Consider the following 24,012-nt stretch of genomic DNA (forward strand, 5'->3'; position numbering starts at 1 on the left):
GTGAGGAAAGACATCTTCTCTATTATAGATCCATCATGTAAAAAGTAAACCCAGGTAGGGTCATTTTGTAAAAAAAAAAAAAAAAAAAAAATTAGAGGTGATTAAATACAAAAGGTGAGTAAGCATAATTAGTGAAGACACGAAGGGCAAGATGGGATTTTCGGCATATAACATGAGCACTATTTACAGAGCTGCTACCCAGAAATTTCATAGCAATAGCACTTACTCTATTTAATGCAATAGTTTATTTCTCTAGTAAAAAATATGCTCAAGCCTCAGCTAGGAAATTAACCACTTAAGTTTTTCCCCCATTTTTGTCTAATTAAGAAGTTGAAAACAATATTCAAGGTAGCATAAAGGAATGCAGGTCGACTTGAGCCCTAAAATGAATAAAATCTGAGTAGCAAAATATGGCATATCATGGACCACTTGCCGACTATTATTTATTGATGCAAAAGAAACAGCCCGAATCACATTGTCATTACAACTTTATTACATAGACCCTAGGAATGTTGTTAAATCTTATCTTCTGCACTTTACTAGTTAAAACATGTTACCCATGGAATAAGTTAGAAAAACTATATAATGGCCATGTTATCTATAACCCAAAGACTCCATCCACCTGCAGCAGGTTTCATCTCCAAGTCTCTGCTTCTGAAAACTTAAAGAGCCAAACTGTATGGTAACTCTAGAGATTAAAATAATCAGGGCAAATTCCATAAATGGATATGGAGAATTTCAGTATAGGAAAAAAACACTGATTTGAATCAATTTCTGCAAAAAAATAAAACTTTCAAAGACTTTATTTTTGGATTCTTTCCCTTAAAAAGTAAGAGTCAGTTTAACTTTAAAATATGTCTTCTTTTTAAAATTATGGGTATTATGCCATATACAATTGCCTGCAAATACATCAGAGTCATAAATGCTTTGGTCAAAAGTCTTTACCCTTCTTCAGTTGACTGGTGATTTCATATGTTCTAGGAATATTTTTATCTTTTGGCATGATGCTCTACACCATATGGTACAACACACTGAGAAGCAAAAAGGGTAGAACTAGTTTGAAATATATATATATATATATATATATATACACACACACACACACACACATATATTTATACATATGTGTGTATATGTATGTATATGTATATATACATATACATACGTACACACATATACATGCATGTAAGTGAAAGAATTTGCATGCATGACTGCAAAGAAATATAAGGACAAAGTTTTGCATTCTGTATTCAGTGCTAAGATTCTTTGCCCATGTGAAAAAGGTCATTCAAAATCCAAAACAAGATTAAAAGTTTGCTATAGACCTGAAAGCAACAAGAGACATATCAGGAACCACTATGTTTTGGTACATAAAGTAATATTTGAACTGTCTGTAACACTTTCTCATTCAATATTTAATGCTGCTACTCTAAGCGCAATAGTAACTGCAGTGATGACACATGCAACAGCTTGCATAATCCATTTAGGAAGGATTGTTAAGATGAGAAACACACTAAACTGTCTATAATTAATTCCCAGGGGGTGAAAATATCCTTCCCCTTTGATTTCAGGTTCCTTCAATCTGGTTTTACTTTTGAAAACAAATCTTGAATCAAATTTTACAAGTTTTCAGAAAGACTGAGCTGTGACTCTTGCCTGGCTACTACCCTTATGTCACAAGGCAACTTCCTGCATCTTCTCTCCTGCTTTCCATTGCATCTGACATAGGGCAGTCTAGGCACACAGTAGACCCCAAACCTCTACTAAGCCAGTAAGCAAGTAGATGCAATAGCCAGTAAATGGGATAGAGAAAAAAAGGCATTTGCCAATGTTGACCATCAAGTGTGGCTTTCACACAATCTAGTGCAAGAGGGAGACAACAGACCATTTTTGCCTGCTTTGTTCTTAGGCTTAATATATTCTACTTAAAAAGTCCAAATGTGTGTAAATGTTTGTATTCATATCATACTTACATCTCTTCTAGCAATGCTTAAAATGTACTAGCTCTTAATATTTTCATTTTTAGTAAAGGGGGAGTGCAAATGTCAGAACATTGTTTTAAGAGAGATTTTAAAAGAATACGAAAAAAGGAAAAAACTGTTAAGAAGTTAAGTTTGAAGTCAAACATTGTGAGTTTGAACTGCATTACATTAGAAACATTATTTAAATAAAACTTACTTTCAACCTCTATAAAATGAGGAAAGTTATCATAAGAGGATTCAGTAAAATTCAATACAATAGTGAATATAAGACACTTTCCTCTATGTATAATAGGCTCATAGACAATTCTCAAAAGTGTTGGCCATCCCTACTATAAGTCAAAATCAATTCTATAATACTATACACTTACTATAAAAAATATAAAAACGAACCAACAATATTGGAGTAGCCAGTGCTACAGCGATATCTACTTATTATCCAGAGAAGTTAATTCCTTTACATTCTAGCCCTAAAGGACAGCACTACTGAAATACAATACTACAACACGAAGTTCTCCATGCCAGTGACCCGACAGTAAGCCTCTTGCCTTCCTGGGATAAGATGATTTGAGTATTCATAGTTCTAAGATACAGCTAATAAAAAGCACTGCTTTCACCAGGACAACTTTGGTTTTTCAAATAGAAAACTAGTCTTTTAAATGGTTTATGAGCTCTCATCCTACCATTATTTGTTTCAAGTGTACTAACGACCAAATGTGTGTAATTCTATGTGATTACCAAAAACAGGCTCAGCCCTTTCATAAAGGAGTTCCCATTTGTTAAATAACACTATCTACCTATGCCAGGAAGCAGAATCTTAAGCACAGTTATACAAATCCAGTACCTAAACATGAAAGTCCAGTACCTAAACCTAAATATGTTTTGTTATACATATTTTTAAACTGAATTTTCAGATGCAGGAATGTTAGAGGTCATCTGCACTTCAGTTACTGTGTGCAGTTAGGTTTATGCGAAATAAGTCGTTACACTAATATGTTCTCCATTTATAAAATATTCACAATTAGGTAAGCATTTGCTAATGAAATCTTCAGTTTTTAATGGAACTGTAGAAAATGTGGTTTTATGACATTAGGTTTCAATTTGTATGCAGTTTGTATTTTTGATATCAATATCTAGAACTCTAAAATATTCATATTGGAAAAATATAACAATTACTGTACCAAACTATTTATTCATTCATTCACCCTTCATTCTTCTAACAAATATTCACTGAGAATCTACTCAGTGCCAGATATTATGCTAGGTGCTAAAACTAAAGTGAAGCTTCTAAAGTTTCTTCTTTATTAATGTCAACTATTTAGGATGAAGTTATGAGGAGAACTGACAATGAATTTAAATCCTGTTATGGGTGTACTTTTGTTAGAATTTCTATTAATTTTTATATTAAGCAATTATAAACTTAATTAATCCTTTCCACTTTCCTATATAAAAAAAGATCCCATCCCAAATATTTCTACATTGAAAAAAATGCCAAACCCATAAAAATGAGCAATTCAGCTATAAAAATGCATGATATAATAGATGTCACCTTCTCTTATTCAGCAAAGTAACTTTCTATAATTTTGTCCTTTGTCTTTCACAGAACAGTAACCTGGAGTAGTTTCAATGGGATTTTACTTTGTATAAAGCACAAAAACCTCCTACAAGAAGTTGTTAATGTTTCCTCTGCGGATGATGGCTCTCTCTATTATTTTTGGGAAATCGGTGAAGTACAACTCCCATTCTCTTAGATCCCTTCAAATTGTCAGAGTCAAGCTCAGCTTTCTCCTCCAGGCTGCAGGCAACCATAAGTAGGTATGCACCAGGTTTGGGCAAGAAAAAATCTCCTAACCAAATCATATCTGAGTCTCAATATCTTCAATGTCTGACTTATTTTCAAAACGATTTTTAAAATTCATGGAGTTGCTAGATGCATAACAAAGATTCAAAACTTACTTGTGAATCTATGGGTAAGGAACACAGAAATCAATGCTAATCTGTGACCCCATGATAATCTGTAAAATCTGAGACCAAAAATTCTCAAATGATGATGTATTAGCACAGTGGCAAAGGCACTGAGTATTTATCATAGAATGTTCACTTTCCATCCTGCTCCTCATAAGCAACCAGCAAAGTCCACCAAGGTCCAATCTCCCAATCTTTTTCATCCTTTGAACCTCCTTGCAAGAGGCAGTGTAGTTTAATGCAAAGAACATGGGGAATATGGCCATTACACTAGTTTCTAAGAATGTTATAACGAATTACCACAAATTTAGGGGCTTAAATAACAAAAGTTTATTTTTTTTTACAGTTCTGTGGGCCAGAAGACATGGGCCTCACTGGGCTAAAAATCACAGTATTGGCAGGGCAGGTATGGCTTAATTCCTTTCTGGAGGCTCCAGGGAAAAATCTGTTTCTTTGCCTTTTCCAGCTTCTAAAGGCTGCCTGCATTCTTTGGCTCGGGAACTACTTCATCCACCATCCATCTTCAAAGCCAGCAAAAGTCAAATATTTCTCAAATCATATAACTCTGACCTCCTTTTTCTGCCTCCTGTTTCCAGTTTTAATAATCCTGATTCCACTGGGCCCTCTCAAAAACTGCAAGATAATCCCCTATTTTAAGGTCAGCTGGTTAGCAACCTTCATTCCTTCTGCAACCTTAATTCCCCTTTGCCATGTAACCTAACATATTCATAGGTTCTGAAGATTAGAATATGGCTATCTCTGGAGCTGAGAAGGCTTTATTCTGTCTAATGCATCTACAACCAAAAACCCAGGTCTATTCCCAAGTAGCACAGCACCTTAATCTTTTATTATTTTAGTCTTTTCTTTTGAAAATTGCTTAATAATAGTTAACCTCTTGAACATGAGTGAGGATAAAATGAGACAATAGATGCAAAATATCTAGGCACAGAGGCTGGCACCTAGGAGGACCTCGATGATGTTCATTTCCATCTTCCCTTACCATCCTCTCAAAAGTCACCATTTGTATTAGAGTAGAGCTGAATTTTGGATCCATGTTCATTTTAGCTTTATAGCCATGCTCTTTGCCCACCATGACACCACTTTTAGCAAGAAGGTCCCAGTGTAGGGAAAGACTGAACTGCAGAAGACTTCACATACACAAATTGCCAGCTATGATCTGCCTTTCTGCATCACCCCAAGATTCATATGTTGAAACCTAATCTACAAGGTGATGGTATCAGAAGGTGGGGCCTTGGGAGGTGTTTAAGTCATGAAGGTGGAGCTCTCACAAATGGGATTAGTGCCCTTATAAAAGAAGCCTAACAGGTCCTTTGCCCCTTCCTCCACATGAGGGCACAGTGAACAGGCACCATCTATGAGGAATGGGCCTTCACTAGACACAGCAACTGCTGGAACCTTCATCTAGGACTTCCCAGCCTCCAGAACTATGAAAAATAACTTTGATCTTTCTAATCCTCCCAGTCTATGATATTTTTATTAGAGCACCCAAACAGACCAAGACAGTGCCCCACATTATTAGGTGAGCACTCTAAGATATTCTTCTGATAGAGATGAGAGATTTATGCTAATCCAACATAACTTTTGAATTGATTTTCTGTTATGACAAAACAGATGAAGTATTTAAAATAATAACCAGGATTTACCATTAAAATGTGATTACAGAATTGAGCAATCTTCAGTGTTGATCCAATTAGCACTCCTGAAGGTTCCATGAATCATTAAATGGTTATTTTGAATCAAGTACAAAATAAACAACAAAATGTTTGATTTTAAGGTCATCATGTTTTTATTACACAATGAGAATGTTCTCTATCTTAGGACCATTTTTTAAAGACAACGTGTAACAGTGAAGCAAGCCAGAAATCTGTCTCAAATGGTAAAACAAGAAATAATCCAACCTCTGGGCTTTATAAGGGAAAGCATAACATGATGCACTGATTCTCTATTAATCAAGAGCCACAGAGGTGCATGCAGATCTCCCTGTCACTTCCTTTGAAAAACACAAAAATCCACCTGTTAAGTTCAGCATACTCTTGAATAGAAAATAACTTTACTCTCAGCTGTCCACATCCTTTTCCTATATTTTATTATAAGAAAAGGGGAAGAAACAAGAAAAACATCCACTAATGATGGCAGCCTGGTTCTTCTCATTCCCTGGGCAGTGGTAACAATGTGAGGGATCTAGAGCACGAAGGATCTTGCTTGAGAGTAATTAAGTAATTAGAAACAGAAATAATTGACTTATGTGATACAGTGATGTCAACAAATCAACATTTCAAAACAACTCATTATCTACATAACCTTAACATCTCAGAACTAAAAAAAATCATTAAATTCTTACTTTGACTAAAACTTATCTTAACAGCATTTTAATCTTATTTCTTACCAATTACAGCATTGGAGAGGGGGTATAATGATATGTATGTCGGGTGAGAGGGCTGAAAGAGAGAAAAAATTCCATACTACTTTTTTTTTTTTTTTTTGGTCCAAATAGCAACTAAGAGGAAAGAGTTTCTGGTTAGTGCCAAGGAAACCCAATGTGCAAGCTGACTGTCCTCTAAGCTTTCAAATAAGATAACCCGTGATAATCTGGTATTCTGAGTTTTACCTCATGTCCTCAGTTACAAATGACAAGATCATTCCTGCTTCCAGACAAAGCTTTGCTCAGAGAAATGGGGACTTGACAATAGTTAAAAAGATCAGTATTACTCAAAGTGCAGGGCTGACTGGTATAAGTCACAAAGAGATAAATGCAAAGCCTGAGGGTAAACATTTAGAAAGTTTTAGACCAATTTTAGGAAGTCTCATTCATTACTGATAGGACTGCAAAATGGTACAGTTAATTTTACAGAACAATTTTAAGTCTGTTCAATCTAATAATTAAGAAAAATGCTTTAGGTTTGTATCATTTTTAAAATTTTATTTTATGAATCATTTTTCTTAATTTACCAAGGTATCAGTCCTTGACAGATGCAAGTTAAAACAAATATCAAGAAAACCAGTCCTTCATCACAGCCATTTTGAGAAGCACCACAATAAAACATCCCTCACAAATAGAATAGGCAAAGAGTAGTGCCTCAAAGGTACTTGCTGGCAGAAATTATTTACTGTGATCACAGATTACTTTTATCATGCTGAATAGGTAACTGATAATGCAGCTAAGTAGAGACATCAGGACTTAGAACAAAATCAAATAAACACAAAAATTGAAAAAGAACAAATACTTAATAAGTCCTTTATAAATTCTGTGCTTACAGACTAATAGTCTGCCACTATATTCCACCATGATAGCATTTCCACTAGTTGAGAACCACTGATATAATTTTCAGTATCCTTTTTGCCATTTAATATTTATAGTGAACTGTTGACTAGAGACTCAATGGCCATTAGGTAACAACTCAACAGGAGAATTCTCTGGATGTCTTGATTCTTCAAGAAAAGTCTCAGTATAACTACCATATATCAAGCACCTAGTATGTATCTGGTACTGGCAGATACTTAATGTATCATGGTTCAAAAAAATTAAATACTTTATTCAGGATAACAAAATGAGTAAGAGATGGAGCCTAGATTCAAATCCAGGAATGTTTGATGCTCTTGCCACTATATGAAGCTGCCTTTCATCAGAAAAATGTGCAAATATAACTCTGAACTGAATCACACTTATTTTGAATAGTATAAAACCTCAGTTGCTAACAAGAAGATCAACAGAAAGCAGGGAAACACTTGATGAAAAAAAGTTAAAATAAAATGACAGTGACTCCTTATACACAACACCAAAAGCAGGTTCCATTAAAAAAATGAGAAATTGGACTTGATTAAAATTAAAAACTTCTATTCTGCAAAGACACTGTTAAGAGAATAAAGATGCAAGGCAAAAGCTAAGAGACAGTATTTTCAAAATATCCAAAATATACAAAGAACTCTTACAATTCAATGATAAGAAAACAACCTAATTTTTTTAAATGGGCAAAATATCTTAACAGAAACCTAACCAAGAAGATATATAAATGGCAAATAAGCATATGAAAAGACACACAACATTCTATGTTATCAGGGAACTGAAAATTAAACAATAAGTATCACTTCACACTTATTAATATGGCTAAAATCCAAAACACTGACACCACCAAATGTTTTCAAGCATGTGGGAAAAAAAGCAAGTCTCATTCATTGCTGGTAGGACTGCAAAATGGTATAGTCATTTTGGAAGACAGTTTGACAGTACTTTTACAAAACTAAACATATGCTTACCATGTGATCCAGCAATGTTGCCCATGCATACTTACCCAAACAAGTTCAAAACTGAAGTCCACATAACATCCTGCACATAAATATTTTTAGCACCTTTATTCATAACTGCCAAAACTTGGAAGCCATCAAAATGTCTTTCATGTCTGTCAGTGAACAAACTGTGGTACATCTATGTAATTTAGAATAATTGAGTGATAAAAAGAAGAACTATCAAGCCTTGAAAAGACATAGAAAAACCTTAAAGGCATATTGCTGAGTGAAAGAAGCCAATGTGAAAAGGCGGCATACAACATGACTCCAACCATATGACATTTTAAAGAAGGTAAAACTAGGGAGACGGTAAAAAAAAAAAACAGTGGTTGCCAAAGGTTAGGTAGGTAAGAAAGAGGGATGAATAGCAGAGGCCAGGATTTTTAGGGCCATGGAACTATTCTCTATGATACTGTAACTGTATTAGTTCATTTTCATGCTGCTATGAAGACATACCCAAGACTGGGTAATTTATAAAGAAAAGAGGTTTAATTGACTCACAGTTCCATATAGCTGGGGAGGCCTCAGGAAACTGACTATCATGATGGAAGGGGAAGCAAACACACCCTTCTTCACATGACAACAGAACAGAGAAGTGCCAGCGGGGGAAATGCCAGACACTTATAAAACCATCATATCTCATGAGAACTCACACACTATCATGAGAACATCATGGGGGAAATAACCCCCATGATCCAATCATTTCCCACCAGGTCCCTCCCATCACACGGGGGGATTATGGGAACCACAACTCAAGATGAGATTTGGGTGGTGGAACAGCCAAACCATATCATTCTTCTGCTGGCCCCTCCCAAATCTCATCTTTCTCACATTTCAAAACACAATCATGCCTTTTCAACAGTCCCCCAAAGTCTTAGCTCATTCCAATACTAACCCAAAAGTCCAAGTCCAAAGTCTCACCTGAGACAAGGCAAGTCCCTTCCGCCTATGAGCCTGTAAAATCAAAAGTAAGTTAGTTACTTCCTAGATACAATGAAGCTACAGGAATTGGGTAAATACACCCATTCCAAATGGGAGAAACTGGCCAAAACAAAGGAGCTATGGGCCCCATGCAAGTCCAAAAACCAATAGGGCAGTCATTAAACCTTAAAGTTCCAAAATAATCTCTGTTGATCCGTGTCTCACATCCAGGTCATTCTGATCCAAGATGGCCTTCCATGGCCTTGGGCAGCTCCACTCCTGTGGCTTTGCAGGGTACAGCCCCCCTCCCAGCTACTTTCATGGGCTGGCATTGAGTGTCTGGCTTTTCCAGGTGCTCAGTGCAAGCTGTCAGTGGATCTACCATTATGGGGTCTGGAGGATGGTGGCCTCCTTCTCGCAATTCCAATAGGCAATGCCCCAGGAGTGACTCTGTGTGGGGAATCCAACCCCACATTTCCCTTCTGCACTGCCCTACCAAAGGTTCTCCATGAGGGCTCCACCCCTGTAACACACTTCTGCCTGGACATCCAGGTGTTTACATACATCCTCTGAAATCTAGGCAGAGATTCCCAAATCTCAATTCTTGACTTCTGTGCACCCACAGGCTCAACACCACATGGAAGCTGCCAAAACTTGAGGCTTGCGCCCTCTGAAGCAATGGCCCTAGCTGTGCTTTGGCCCTTTTAGCTACAGCTGGAGCTGAGGCATCTGGGACACAAGGCACCATGTCCTAGGCTGCACAGAGCAGTGGGGCAGGGGTTAGGCCTGGTCTATGAAACCATTTTTCCCTCCTAGGCCTCTGGGCCTGTGATGGGAGGGGCTGCCATGAAGGTCTCCAACGCCCTGCAGACATTTTCCCCATTGTGTTGGTAATTAACATTCAGCTCTTCCTTACTTATGCAAATTTCTGTGGCAGGCTTGAGTTTCTCTAAAATGGTTTTCTTTTCTATCACATTGTCAGGCTGCAAACTTTCCAAACTTTTATGCTCTGCTTCCTCTTGAACACATTGCCACTTAGAAATTCCTTCCATCAGATACCCTAGATCATCTCTTCCAAGTTCAAAGTTCCACAGATCTCTAGGGCAGGGGCAAAATGCCACCAGACTCTCTGCATAGCAAGCATGACCTTTACTCCAGTTCCCAACAAGTTCCTCATCTCCATCTGAGACCACGTCAGCCTGGACTTTATTGTTCATATCACTATCAGCATTTTGGTCAAAGACATTCAGCAAGTCTCTAGAAAGTTCCAAACTTTCCCACATCTTCCTGTCTTCAAAGCCCTCCAAGTCTCTAGGAAGTTCCAAACTTTCCCACATTTTCCTGTATTTTTCTGAGCCTTCTAAACTGTTCCACCCTCTATCTGTTACCCAGTTCCAAAGTTGCTTCCATATTTTTGGGAATCCATATAGCAGTGCCCCACTCCCTTGGAGCCAATCTACTGTATTAGTCCATTTTCACACTGCTATTAAGACATACCCAAGACTGGCTAATTTATTTTAAAAATAGGTTTGATTGACTAACAGTTCTGCATGGCTGGGAGGCCTCAGGAAACTTACACACATGCCTGAAGAAGAAGCAAATATGTCCTTCTTTACATGGCAGCAGGAGAGAGAAGTGCCAGCAGGGGAAATGTCAGATGCTTAGAAAACTATCAGATCTCGTGAATACTCACTATCAAGAGAATAGCATGAGGGAAACCAGCCCCAAGATCCAATCACTTCCCACTGGGTTCTTCTCATGACACATGGGGACTATGGGAACTACAATTCAAGATGAGATTTGGGTTGGGGCACAACCAAACCATCATTAGACATTTGTCAAAACCCACAGAATATAAAACACAGAAAGAACCCTAATGTAAAGTATGAAATTTAGTTAACAATGATGTATCAATATTGACTTCTCAACTGTAATAGATGGACCACACTAACACAAGGTGTTAATAGTAAGGGAATTGAAGGAGTGGGCAGCAAGAGGTTAGGGGTGAAGGGAGTACAGCAGATCCCCAGATACAGTTGTTTTTCATTCAATGTCATTTTGTGATAACTTGATGAGAAAAAAATATCACTTCAACCAGGGGGCAATGTCTGTGTGGAGTTTGTTCATTCACCCCAGGTCTGCATGGGTGTTCTCCAGGTACTCTGATATTTTTCTCACATCCCAGAGCTGTGCACCTGAGGTTTGTTGCTGTGCCTAAATGGTCTTCATCTGGGGGACTGTGGGTTTCTGTGAGTGGCCCCTGTGATGGGTGCTGTCCTGTCAAGGGCTGGCTCCCGCCGTGCACCCACAGTTGCCAGGACAGGGTCTGGCTACCTGAGACCCTGAACTGGAATAATTGGATAAATAATAATCTTACTTGTTTTTATTCATCTTTCTTAAATGTATGTATATATCACATTTATTTCAATGTTTAAAATTACAAGTGTTTTTGGTCCTTATTTAGAAATTTTGTGAGGTTTTGTGACCAGAAATATGCTGTAGGAACTTAACTCTTGTTTATATCAATTAGCCTACTGTAGAATTACAGTGTCTTGCTTAAAGTTGCAGTTTCCACCCAAGAATCCAGATGATGTTAAGTGAGGACTTACTGTATAGGGTAGCTTTTTGTACTTTGCACTCTTTTTTCTTATTTTGAGATGGAGTCTCACTCTGTCGCCCAGCCTGGAGAGCAGTGGTGTGATCTCAGCTCACTGCAACCTCTGCCTCCTGGGTTCAAATGATTCTCCTGCCTCAGCCTCCTGAGTAGCTGGGATTACAGGCACGCACCATCATGCCCAGCTAATGTTTTTTATTTTTATTTTCAGTAGAGACGGGGTTTCACCATGTTGGCCAGGCTTGTCTCGAACTGCTGACCTCAAGTGATCCACCCACCTTGGTCTCCCAAAGAGCTGGGATTACAGGCATGAGCCACTGCGCCTGGCCGTACACTCAGTTTTTTTTTTTTAAGCCTAAACTGCTCTAAGAAAAAAAGTCTATTTTAAAACAAAAATGTATATGATTCATAACCATACATCTCAAAATTTTTCTGTGCTCATGACTACTTTTTATGTCAATCATGAGAAATTTTGAGAGTATTCCACTGTATAAGTAAAAAGCCACTCATCCATATCCAGGATCTTGATAAGGCAGTAAGAGTCCCAATGTTTTACTATCTGATTTATAATTCATACCTACTCCAAAGTGGGAATTTCCCTCTAACTACAAGCAAGCCTTTGCACTCAGAAGATGACTGTGGGCATGCCCTCCACTTCTTCAATGCAGTGGTTCTCTACCCTCACCCAAAGGATATTTGACAATATCTGAGGACATTCATTATTTTCATGGAAGGGGAGGGTGTGCAACAAGCATCCAATAGATAGAAGCAAGGAATGCTGCTAAATATTCTACTGCAAAGGACAGTACCCACTACAAAGAATCATCCAGCCCCAAATTTCCAGGTTGAGAAACGCTACTTCAATGTAACACACAGTGCCAAGATGACCCACTGCCTGTGCAGGTGGTGAATCGCCACTCCAGATGTTTAAATAAATCCACATCTCCATCTGGGGATACAAATGAACCTGCAATGCATAAGAAAAGTTTCAACAAGAAAAAGATCTCAAAGACTGAACTCAGAAGAGGAAGCCTCAGCACCTGACATTTCCCAGATTATCTCAGAGAGAATCCTTCCTTCAACAGATGATTCAAAGGATCCATGAACTGTGGTGACCACTGAGCAGTCTACAGAACCTAGCTGAGTCACATTTGTCAACTACAAAATGGAAATGACAGTTACTAGATAGATGTGAGAATCAAAGCACGTGAGAAATGTGAACACACTTTGAAAAGTGTGAGGTCCTATTTACACAAACAAGCAATAACCAAATCTTCTCTGAGTAACATTAAGCCTAGAAGACCCCAAATCTTGTCATTTCTAATTTCCAATGTTTGATCTTCTGGGCCAACACCATACCCCACATTCAGGATCAGTGTTCTTTCCTTATCATTATCACTTGAGCAAAATGATAAGGAAAGTTCACTTCCACCTAAAGGCAAGCTTGAAAATCCATAGGAATAAGGCAGCCAAAGGACCCTAGGAGATTACATTTAAAATACTAAAAGGAAAAAATCTGAAACTCATTTACTCCGTGGTGTGAGTGTCCAGTGAGAAAAGTCAAAAGCTCCTTGCCCCAAGATCAATGTGTTTTAGTAGGAATCAAAGCCTAAAGCTAAAGGAAGGACATGCTTAGCTGTATGAGACAGGGGTGCTTTGAAATACAATATGCTTTTTATTCTTTAAGCCCTAAGTTATCTATTTTCAACTTTCCATAAGGCCACAATGCCTGCCTAAATCATGAATTAATCAAAACGTTTAACTAACCATCACTCCCATTCCTCCAATGTGCCCAAGAGTGTTTACAATATCTGATTAGTAGAAATAAAAATCTTAGACTCACATAAGAAGAACCTATTTTTTTAAATGATGCTTTTATGGGTTGAATCATGACCCCTCAAAACTCACATGTTGAAGTCCTAACCTCTAGTACCTCAGAATGTGATTGTAATTGGAAATAGCATCATTACAGATATAATTAGTTAAGATGTGGTCATATTGCAGTAGGGTGGGCCCCTAAAACAATATAACTAGTATCCATACAAAGAGGGGAAATATAGACACAGACACAAACACAGGGAGAATTCTGTGTGAAGATAAAAGCAGAGTTCAGGGTTAAGCTTCCACAAGCCATGATATAACATAGAGTCCAGAAAATCACCAAAAACTGGGCAAGAGGCATGGAACAGAATCTCCCTCTCAACCCACAGAAGAAAGCAACCCAGTAAACACCTTGATCTTAGACTTCAAGTCTCTAGGATACGAGACAATAAATTTCTATTGTTTAGGCCACCCAGTTTGTGTGTGGTACTTTGTTAGAGCAGCCCTAACAAACTATTACAGGTGCCTATCAAGCAAAAGCTTTAATAAGGTCATTATTGATATCAAAAGGTATGGTAGGGAGAATAATGGCCCTCAAATGTCCATGTCCTAATTCTTGAAGCCTGTGAATTTGGTGCTATACATGTCAAAAGGGACTTTGCAGATGTAATTTAAATTAGGGATCTCGAGATGAGAACATTGTCCTGGATTATCAGCACGGGCCTGAGGTAATCACAAGAGTCCTTATAAGAGGGGAGTGGAAATGTCAGCGTAGGAGAGAGATTGAGAGATGTCATGTTGCTAGTTTTGAAAACAGGGGAAGGGCCCATGACCTAGGTCTTGGTGGCCTCCAGACACTGGAAAAGTCAAAGAAATGAATTCTTTGTGAGAGCCCCCAAAAGGGATACAGCCCTTGCTCACACTTTGACATTAGCCCAGGAGGACTTCTAACCTCCAGAACTGTAAGAGAACAAATTCTCTGTTGTTTTAAGCCACTAAATTAGTGGTAATTTGTTATAGTAACATTAGAAAACTAATATAGATTTGTAGTACCTGGAAGTAGTGTGCTGCTGTAACAAATACCTAAAAATGTAGAACTGGCTTTGGAGTTGGGTAATGGGCAAATGTTAAAAGAATTCTGAGGAGAATGGTAGAAAACTATTTACTGGAACAAATGGTTAGTAGAAATCTGGACGTCAACAACCCCCTTAGTGAGAGGTCAGAAAGAATTAAGTAAAGGGTATGGCAAAGAACATATCTTAAAAAATAATTAAATCATCAAAAATAAACAGTAGAAATAGGAATGTTAAAGGCACTGCTGGTGAAGGCTCACATGAAATGAAGAACTAAGGAATGTGTTATTGGAAAATGGAGTAAAAGTGATCCTTATATAAAGCTGCAGAAATCCTAGCTCTATTGTGTCCTAGAGTTAGGTGGAAAACAAAACTTGTAAATGATGAACTTAGATATTTAGCTGAGGAGATTTCCAAGCAAAGTGTTGAAAGATTAGCTTAATTTTTTTCTCACTATTTATAATAAAATGTGAAAGGAAAGAGAGAGATTAAGAGAAGAACTGTTAGGCAAAAAGGAACCAGGAATTGATGATTTGGGAAATTGTTCACCTATCCAGATTGCAGAAGGCACTAATATTAGGAGATTTACTGCGAGGAAACAGTGCTCTGCATAGAAAGCTAAGGGCGTAGCTGGACAACTTTTGCTAGCAGTGGGAAGAATCAGAAAGCCAGTTCAACCCATCACACATACTCATTCATTTGTACTGAGTATTTAATCAATTGTTGAAAAGATTAGGGAATAATCTTTTCAATGACTAATAGTTGCCCTCAACCATGTCAGCAGAAGCCAGGAATAGAGATGGGATTATCCAGAAAAATCTGGGGAAACAAATCTCTCAGGAGTGAATCTCTGTGACACACATGGGAGGCCCAAAGAGTTGTTTGGAATTTTGCCCCCAAGATGGATCATACACAGATCCTTGTAAATACGTGATTGTGATGATTTAGATGATGAGATCTGGAACTCTTAAACAGATGAGATTTTTGACTTTGAGCTGATACTGTAAACGGGTTAAAAATTTTGGGACTATTTGGGATGGAGTGAATGCATTATTTTTTAATGTAGGATGGACATGAATTTTGGGGGCTCAGAGGGAAGACTTTGTAAGGCAGAATATGTGATTAAGTTAAGGATCGTGACATGAGGATATTATCCTAAACTACCTATGTGGGCCTGGTGTAATCACAACTGTCCTCATAAGAGAGAGGCAGGGGTGTCAGAGTAGGAGCAAGAGATTTGAATTTAAGTGGCACCTAGAAACTGAGAAAGGCAAGGAAATGTATTCTCCCCTAGACTGTCCAGAAGGAATACAGCCTTGACAGCACCCTGAATTTAGCTCATTAAGGTCTATTTTGGGTCTCACATCCAGAATTGTAAGTTAAAAATAAAATCTGTTATCACCGCCTCTCCATCATATTTTCTGTAAATACTTTCCCCTCTTCATTATAAATCTTTTAATTCTGGTTTAAGTGTCTTATTTTAAAAAGATATTATTTAATCCATTTTTCATTTATTTAAAAGAATTTAAACATCTTATATTTATTTTAATTGTTTCAGAAAAACTATTTTTTTTTTCATTTTTGTAGGAATCGAGCAAGTAAGGAAAGAATGGAGACATCTTTGTTTTCATGTTTGTCTTTTGCAATGTAGATTATTTTTATATGTTACCTTCAACAATAATTTGGGAAGTGGGTATCTATACCTAAGTCTATTATGATACACAGTGATTTAAAAATGTATCTCATTATTGGACAAAAACATGTTATTAATGACTTGCTGTAGATGAACTGCATTTCGTAACACATCCAGTTCTAAGTAAGAAGTCTTCTATGGGAAGGACTACCCACAAGGCTGGTCCTTCCAATGGAAATGATAATTTAAAACACTTTAAACATTTTTTTCAAAGTTTTATTTTAAATAAAATATTAAAATAAAATTTTAAATGTATTATTCTTTCTGTTTGTAAAAGAATACATATTTATTGATATCAACTTAAAGATACATATAAGCATAACAAAGAAAAGAAAAACCATCCCACAGAAATATGTCACCTAGATATAACCACTGGTAAATGTCTTACATAGAATTTGGATTCCAGAAATGGCAAAGTTGCTTGAACCAACCTAACATTTCCACAGAAAGCAAAATACGAAACAAAAAAAAAAAACAACCAATTTATACTTGCTGAAGAACAGGCAAAAGAAGGCAGATATCAGAAGGGAGGCAACCCTTATAAGAACAGACCCATATTGAGTGAGGTCCAGGGTGGACAGGTTTGCCCCTGAGGGCAGCTGGAACTCAAGCAAAAAGCCACAATATTATCAGCATGGGTGTCAGAGTTTGGGGCTACTGAAGTGGCTGGCAATCAAGCAGAAAAATCTAGAAAAGAAGGAGGCACCTCAGAAATCTCTATATATACACCCCTCAAATTCTTGGCCAACCCTGGACATGTGCATCTTCAGGGAAGACCCCAAAAAGCCCAGCGGAAGGGATCTGCTGGAAGACTGCACAGAGGCTTCAGCCACTGCCCACCACCGGGGTGACAGAGTTTAGGGTTTGAATTTCATCTGCCTTAGTCAATTCAGACTGCTATTGCAAAACACCATAAACTTAATGACTTATAAACAGCAGATATTTATCTCTCACAGTTCTGGAGCCTGGGAAGTCCAAGATCAAGGCACAAGCACATTCAGTATCTGATGAGGGCCCAATTCCTGGTTCATAAATGGCCATTTTCTTGCTGTGTTCTCACATGGACAAAGGGGCAAGGGGGCCTTTGGGATCTCTTTTATAAGGACACTAATCTCATTTATGAAGGCGATGCCCTAATGATCTAATTATAACCCAAAGACCCCACTGCTTAATACCATCACCTCGGGGGTTAGGATTTCAACACACGAATTTTAGAGGTGAAGCAAACGTTCAAACCATAGCATCACCAAAGAAGAGAGAATCTGTAAATATCTCAAGCTTTTCATAGATTCACCTTGACAAAGAGTAAAACTAAGCTTCCATGAGTTCAGAATAATTAGCCAGAAATGTATCTGCATGCTAAAACAAAAATCAACGCTTCATAGGAAAAAAACAAAATCCAAAATCCAGAAAGATAGTGCTTCCAACCAATAGACTGGCATTATTAAATACTGGCAAGGCTGTGGAGCAATGTAAACTCTCATGTATTACTGGCGGAAGTGTTTAAAAAAAAAAAAGCAACAATTACTTGGAAAAGTGTCAATTTTCTGAAATGGTTGTGGATAGAAAACCCTATATTCTATGCCCCTCGGTCTTCTCCTATGTTATATATATTACAAACTACAATTAAATAGAATGAATGAACTAACGATAGATACAACAACATGAGTGAATCTTAAAATCATTATGTTGAGAGAAATAAGTTATACACAAAAAAGGATACTGTATAATCCCATTTATATGAAGTTTGAGAATGAGCAAAACTGACTCAGAACTCAGGTAGGAACTGACTAGAAAGAAGAGTAAAAAAATTTCCTCTTTCTCTGCCAGCCTCAGTTTCCATAAGGAGAGTGGCCCAGGCCCTCCTCTTCTCCATCAAACCCTTTCATCAGGCGATCTCAACTTGTTCTTGCTTTAATTCCCTCTTCACATTCGTGGCTTTCACAAATATGTATCCTGCCTGGAACTCTCCCCTGAGCTTTTGGTGCTCACTGCCTATTTAACATACCCCAAAGAGAATTATTGATCTCCTCAATTTTCCCAAACCTTCCCTATCTAAGGAAATGATATTACCGTTCACTAAATAATCAGACCAAAAAACCCAAAACCAAAAAAAAGGGAAACAAAACTTCTAAGCTTCATTGTTGATTCCCATCTCCCTCACACATCATGTTCATTCTATTAGTAAATTACGTTGACTCTGCTGTCAAAAATATATCCTGATTCTAACCACCTTCCATCAACCCCACGGTCACAACCCTAGGTTAAGCCACTGTCATCTCTCCTGACAAGTACTGCAATGGCATCTGTGATTGACAGTCTCACCAGATAATATCCAACAAGGGAAAAGACAATCTCACAAAAGGAAATCAAAGTACTGTAGCCAAAAGAGGTGGAATTGGTAAGTGTCTGAAGGCAACAAACGACCTCTGAATTGATTTTTACCGATTTTTAAAAATTTTTTTTACCATTTTTATAGGTAAAATTTAAATTTTTACTTTGGAACATCTGGCATTCCTATACTATGCAATATTACAAACTTGTCAGCCATAATTGTTCAAAAGATGAAAATGGAATGAGAATAAAAATGTAATCTACGTATGTATAAAAATCTCTCAATGTGATAATGGAAAACTGTGCTGAATATTTTTATCATGTTAGGAACAAGAAAGGCTTTCTAAGCAAGGACATATATCCAGAAACTCTTAAACAAATGCAAATTACAATAGTAAAAATAATTGCAGCTGGTATGAAAGAGTATGAAAATTCCCACTACATAAGAGTCTTTGCTGATTATATAGAAAAAGAACCCAATAGAAAAATAAATTATTGAAGAAACAGACAATTATTTTCTTTAAAAGTATACAAATTCCTTTAAAAGTAAATACATGAAAATTTGGGATAAAAATGAAGCTTCATTTTCTTTATGTATCAGATTGGCAAAATTAAAATGATTTATAATACCAGTATTGGCAGAATGTGGAGAAATTGGCACTTGCACTACATTAGTAGTAACATAAATTGAGACTTAGAGTAGTTTGGCAACATCTATTAAAATGTAAAGCACATATACATTTTGATAACAACTCCACCATCCTACATAAATATTTCCACAAAAGCTCAAAGATATCTACGTTTTGTGTGTGTGTTTTTGTGTATCTATGGTGTATATTTATATAATCGTTACAAATAATGACTTCTATAAACTGACATAGGAAGGGATCTAAAATGTATTGCAAAGTGGAAAATATAAGGTGCAACACAGGGCATATTTCCCCACGATTTTTATTAACATATATTCATGCATATTAGCATAAGCTTTAAAAAATCTGTAAGAATATATAAGGGACTCTTAACCATGTTTCTGTTCTTAGAGGTGATATCAGAAAAATCATTTTCGTAGAGCATTAGGGTAAATTATCCAAACATTAGAAATAAGGAACATGACTCTGTACTGGGACAAATGAAGCTATCTTTTATACACTGAAATGCAGTATAATCAAAGTAGTGTCCTACAGATTTGCGGCATTAAACGGTCTTCCTGGTATGAAGGAACTGGCAGTTGATGGCATGAATATCTCAGTAAAATAATTTTTCATGATATAGAGAAAGATCAGCCTATTCTCAGAATGCTAGGAGAGAAAGCCTCCCTTGCCCTTTTGCCTTCCTGTCCCTCAAGTTCCACATTCTCACACCAATCACCTTCACTGATCCAAACTGCCCTAGTCAGCTTGTCTGTTTCTACCCTGCATATAAAGCGGGAATAGAACCAATAGCCTTCTTTTACCACCTCTCTTTAAAGGCACACCTAGAGGTACATCTTAACTGGCTTGCAAATGCAAATAGAGACCCTGCAAATAGAGAAGGTGGAACCTACATAGAATCACATACCACTGAAGTTCAAGTGTCCTGAGTCCTCATCTTGGGCTCTAAAGCAAAAGTACAGCCATTGGAAAAGGCAACCTGGAAGAGTGCACATTCCAGGAACATCTCTGAAAACTGACATGGGAAGAAAGGCAAATACTCCTAGAGTACTCATCTCCAGGCATTCTAGAAATGTCCATAGATTTTTGTATGCAGTGCAAAGGTGTCATTTCCCCAAAAACTATTGAGAAACAACCTGTATCACACACACATAGATATCTATACATTGATACATATGCATGCAACTATACATACATATATCAATTATCATCCAACAAAATGCATCTGCTTGGTTTTCAAAAGCGATGAACACCAGAGCAGTATGAAAATAGGACCCAGAAAGAAAGGAAAAACAGATTAAACTCAAAGTGAATGATTTTATCTGAACTTCTCTATTTCTACTTCCACAATTCAAATTAGATAAAGTGACACACGTCTAGATTTTGTCATTATTGTGTGTTTTGTTTTGTCCTTATAAAAATGATACAGCAACTGCATAAAATAGTCTCCATTAACTCATTTAGTACTCACAAAAATCTCACGAGGCATGTACTATTATTTCAGCTTTCCAAATGAGGTACAGTGAGGTAAACTGAGGAAGAGAGGCACTCAGAGTTATTGTTCACACCATGCACTGGCATTTTCTTGAAATAGCTCTCTTTTAACTGATGAAATGTAAGAATATTCCCCTCCTGAAATGCTCTATGAATTCTAGGCCATAAAACATCAACTCACAGTGGCAAGGCACACGATGTGTCTGTGATGCATAATGCATACCGCCAACCTAGGGCTTATTACAACTTATGCTGGAGCAGCAAATGGAATTCGGTCCCAAAGCTTTAATATGTATGCGTACGTGTGGGAAAAAGACAGAAGAAGCCTTTGTTATTACAAAGTCCCAAAGGAAGCCAGTGCCCCGCAGCAAGTTCTGACTGTCTGCACTGGAAATCATGGAGGGGGACTCCCTTCGCCATCTGGGTCGCGCGCGGCCCGCGGGGCCCAGGGCGCATGCGTGGCCTGGCGGCCGAGGCGCTTACCTGGTGCGCCGGACGAGCAAGCAGAGGGCCAGGAGCAGCAGGGCCGCGGTGAGGGCCAGGCCCGGGAGGCCCAACCGCTCCAGCGAGAAGCGGCCCGTGGCCGCGGACACTTCTCCTGCCATCCGGCGCGCGCTAGGCCGCGGTGGGCAGCCCGGAGTCTGCCTTGCGAACAGCGCAGTCGGCGACTCTGCAGTCTGCGGCTGCTTCTCTCGGCGGCGCCCCCTAGTCCAGGGCCGGAGAGGCTGGCCTGCCCACAGCGCAGACAGGAATGTCACCGTGGTCTCCCAGGCTGAATGACAAAAGTTCGTGGACTGCCCCCTCCCCGCCTATCCTCCACCCACGCGTACCGCCCCGTTCCCCCACCGTTTCCGACCCGGCAGCGTCTGGAAAACAGCGCCCTTTATCCTCCCGGGCAGGAAGAAGGGCCAAGGAAGGGGTTAGAAGGGAAAGAGTTAGGATTTCCCAAGAACCAGCCCTGAAGGCCTGGAGGTGGGGGATTTCGCTTCTTAGTTGGACGGGAGCCCCTTGGGTTCCTCACTTCTTAGCCCGCGCCCTGCGGGAGGAGCGACTCTGCTTGTCCCTCAAGATGCTTCGGAAGGTGCCCGCTGCGCTCTGACACCGGCGATCTCTTAGGTACGACCCAGCGGGGTTGGGCTGGTGGCAGAAACCGGCGGGAGTGCGTGACCTCGAACCCGTTTCGCGCCCGCCTCCTTCACCCCCTTACATCCTATTTGCTCACAAGTTTTGGTTGAGGCCTACTGTGTGCAGAGGCGGGTGCCAGAGACACGGAATACAAAGACCTAGGCCGTAAGCCTTCAGAAGTCCCGATGAGGCACACAGTACAGGAATAGGGTGAGACAGGTGAAAAGAGATTGCAGAACAGCGTGGTAGGGGACGAAAGAGAAGTGGTTAAAGTACTGCAGGTTGTACTCAGAAAGAATAAGGGAGAAACTTTTAAAATACCTTTTTCTGAGTAATGACCATCCACTGGGTACTTTACACACGTTTTTACTTTCTATTTTTTAATGAGTATTTTATAGAAGACATAATGAGACTCAGATTAAGTAACTTAACCTGGTTGCTCATTTGATAAATGTTTACCATTCCCACTGATAAATATCTGCCGTTCTAACCACGGTCCTATTCGAGGACTTGTGTGCTCTGTCAATGCAGCACTTCTCTGGAATGGGTACAGCAGCTTCAAAACTGATCTCTGGTTTTTTTTGTTTTTTCCCCCCCCCCCCCACTGAATGAGTCTCTTTTTATTCTCTTGGTAATCTCTTCCAGTTAACTACTTCCGTTGTAGGTGATGAAATGAGTAAGGCTCCACACTTCAGATGTTGGCACTGCTATGAGCATGGTCTTTCCCTTTATTGCAACTCAAAATCAAAACCTCTGATTCTTTTTTATATTCCAGTCCCAGAAGTAGTCTCCACTGTAGAAGTTAATTGATGAGTAGTAGCCTACAACCAGGCTCTAGCTTCTCCAGGAACACTACAGGATGAATTTAGTTTAAATATGCATTAAACTAAAAGGCATTCTCTCAAATGAGTTTAAATGCATTTTATTTTTAGACAACCTACATGACATGTTTTTCTTAAAAACAATGCCTCCACTCCAAATAAATCACGGTCAAAATAAATAAAGAGCTCAAGATGACATCAGTCCCATTTGTCTTAAGTCCTGGTGTTGTGTGGATGACAAGCAGAAGCCAGTTATGACAGGTGATAGATCCAAAATAATTGCCAAATTTGTTAACATTTTTCCATTTCTAAACCATCCTTAAAGAAAATCATATATGGGGTCACACCATCCTCACGGTAGTCCAATAGAGCAACAACCATGCCACCTGGATTCATGTTTTCACCAATAAAGAACTGGTAGTTTTTGAAATTAGCAAGGATGTGCTTGATTTGTTCTGCAGCCCCTGTCATAAAAGGTTTTACTCTTTCTGGTCTCTGTTCTTCAAGTTTCCCTTTGATTGATTTCATGTAATCTTTGATGTACTTCTTGTAGGCTTCTTTTGTGAAACTTGTTTCCTGCAGGTGATGGTTCATGACAATATCGACACCAGTGATTACTGTGCTTTCGGTACCTTCGCCCTCGGGGCCTTCAGCGGAGGCATTTCCACCAATGAGAGAGTCATCAATGTTACCTTCTGTCCTACTGACCATCTTCCCCTCCACCTCCAGGCACAACCCGTCCGCGATCTCCCGGATCTTGTAGATGTCGGAGAACATCTCATCGTGGCTGATGAGGTCCCGGTAGATAATCATGATGGCGACTGAAGGGAGACGACGGCGGCGCTAGCTTTAGCACGAGCCTGAAACTCGGAGCGAGCGCGGTGCAGCCGGAGCGGCGCTCGGGGGGAGGGGGGAGCGGGCGGAAAAGCTGATCTCTGGTTTTTTACCTTTCCAGTCCATCATCCCCATTTCCACCTCCCTAAAACACAGACCTATCCAGCTTTTTACTCTGTTCAAAACTCTTAATGGTTGCCTTTGTGACGAAGTCATATCCTCCACCTGCAATGAGAAGCCCTGCACAAATTGTCTTCATTGTACAGCTCCCCTCGCCAGAACAGTTCCATATATACTCAAGCTTGGGCCACCATGTCCCTCATACTCAGCCTGTTCACATTATTAACTTAAAAAATCCATTGTAGTTTTGATTTGCATTTCTC

At 38.8% G+C, this 24,012-nt stretch overlaps 2 protein-coding genes across 3 annotated transcripts in view; both read right to left on the reverse strand.

The window, feature by feature from the left end:
- The window catches only part of LOC129042540 (cytochrome P450 7B1), a 205,857-nt gene extending 184,017 nt beyond the window's left edge, over positions 1 to 21,840 (reverse strand). The window contains exon 1 of one of the 2 annotated variants that reach the window (XM_054498732.2): positions 21,333 to 21,840. In XM_054498732.2, the coding sequence (XP_054354707.1) occupies positions 21,333 to 21,454 (122 nt within the window). In that variant the 5' untranslated portion in view covers positions 21,455 to 21,840. The remainder of the gene's footprint in view (positions 1 to 21,332) is intronic. The other variant, XM_054498734.2, reaches the window with a different exon arrangement.
- A 1,040-nt stretch (positions 21,841 to 22,880) lies between these two features.
- LOC129042542 (translationally-controlled tumor protein-like) lies at positions 22,881 to 23,785 on the reverse strand. The gene has a single exon (XM_054498735.2). It carries the CDS (start codon positions 23,606 to 23,608, stop codon positions 23,087 to 23,089), a length of 522 nt encoding a protein of 173 aa, XP_054354710.2. The 5' UTR covers positions 23,609 to 23,785; the 3' UTR covers positions 22,881 to 23,086.
- Positions 23,786 to 24,012: the final 227 nt, after the last annotated feature.

This window comes from Pongo pygmaeus, chromosome 7, assembly GCF_028885625.2.
Source record: "Pongo pygmaeus isolate AG05252 chromosome 7, NHGRI_mPonPyg2-v2.0_pri, whole genome shotgun sequence".
In the NCBI taxonomy this organism is placed as follows: domain Eukaryota; kingdom Metazoa; phylum Chordata; class Mammalia; order Primates; family Hominidae; genus Pongo; species Pongo pygmaeus.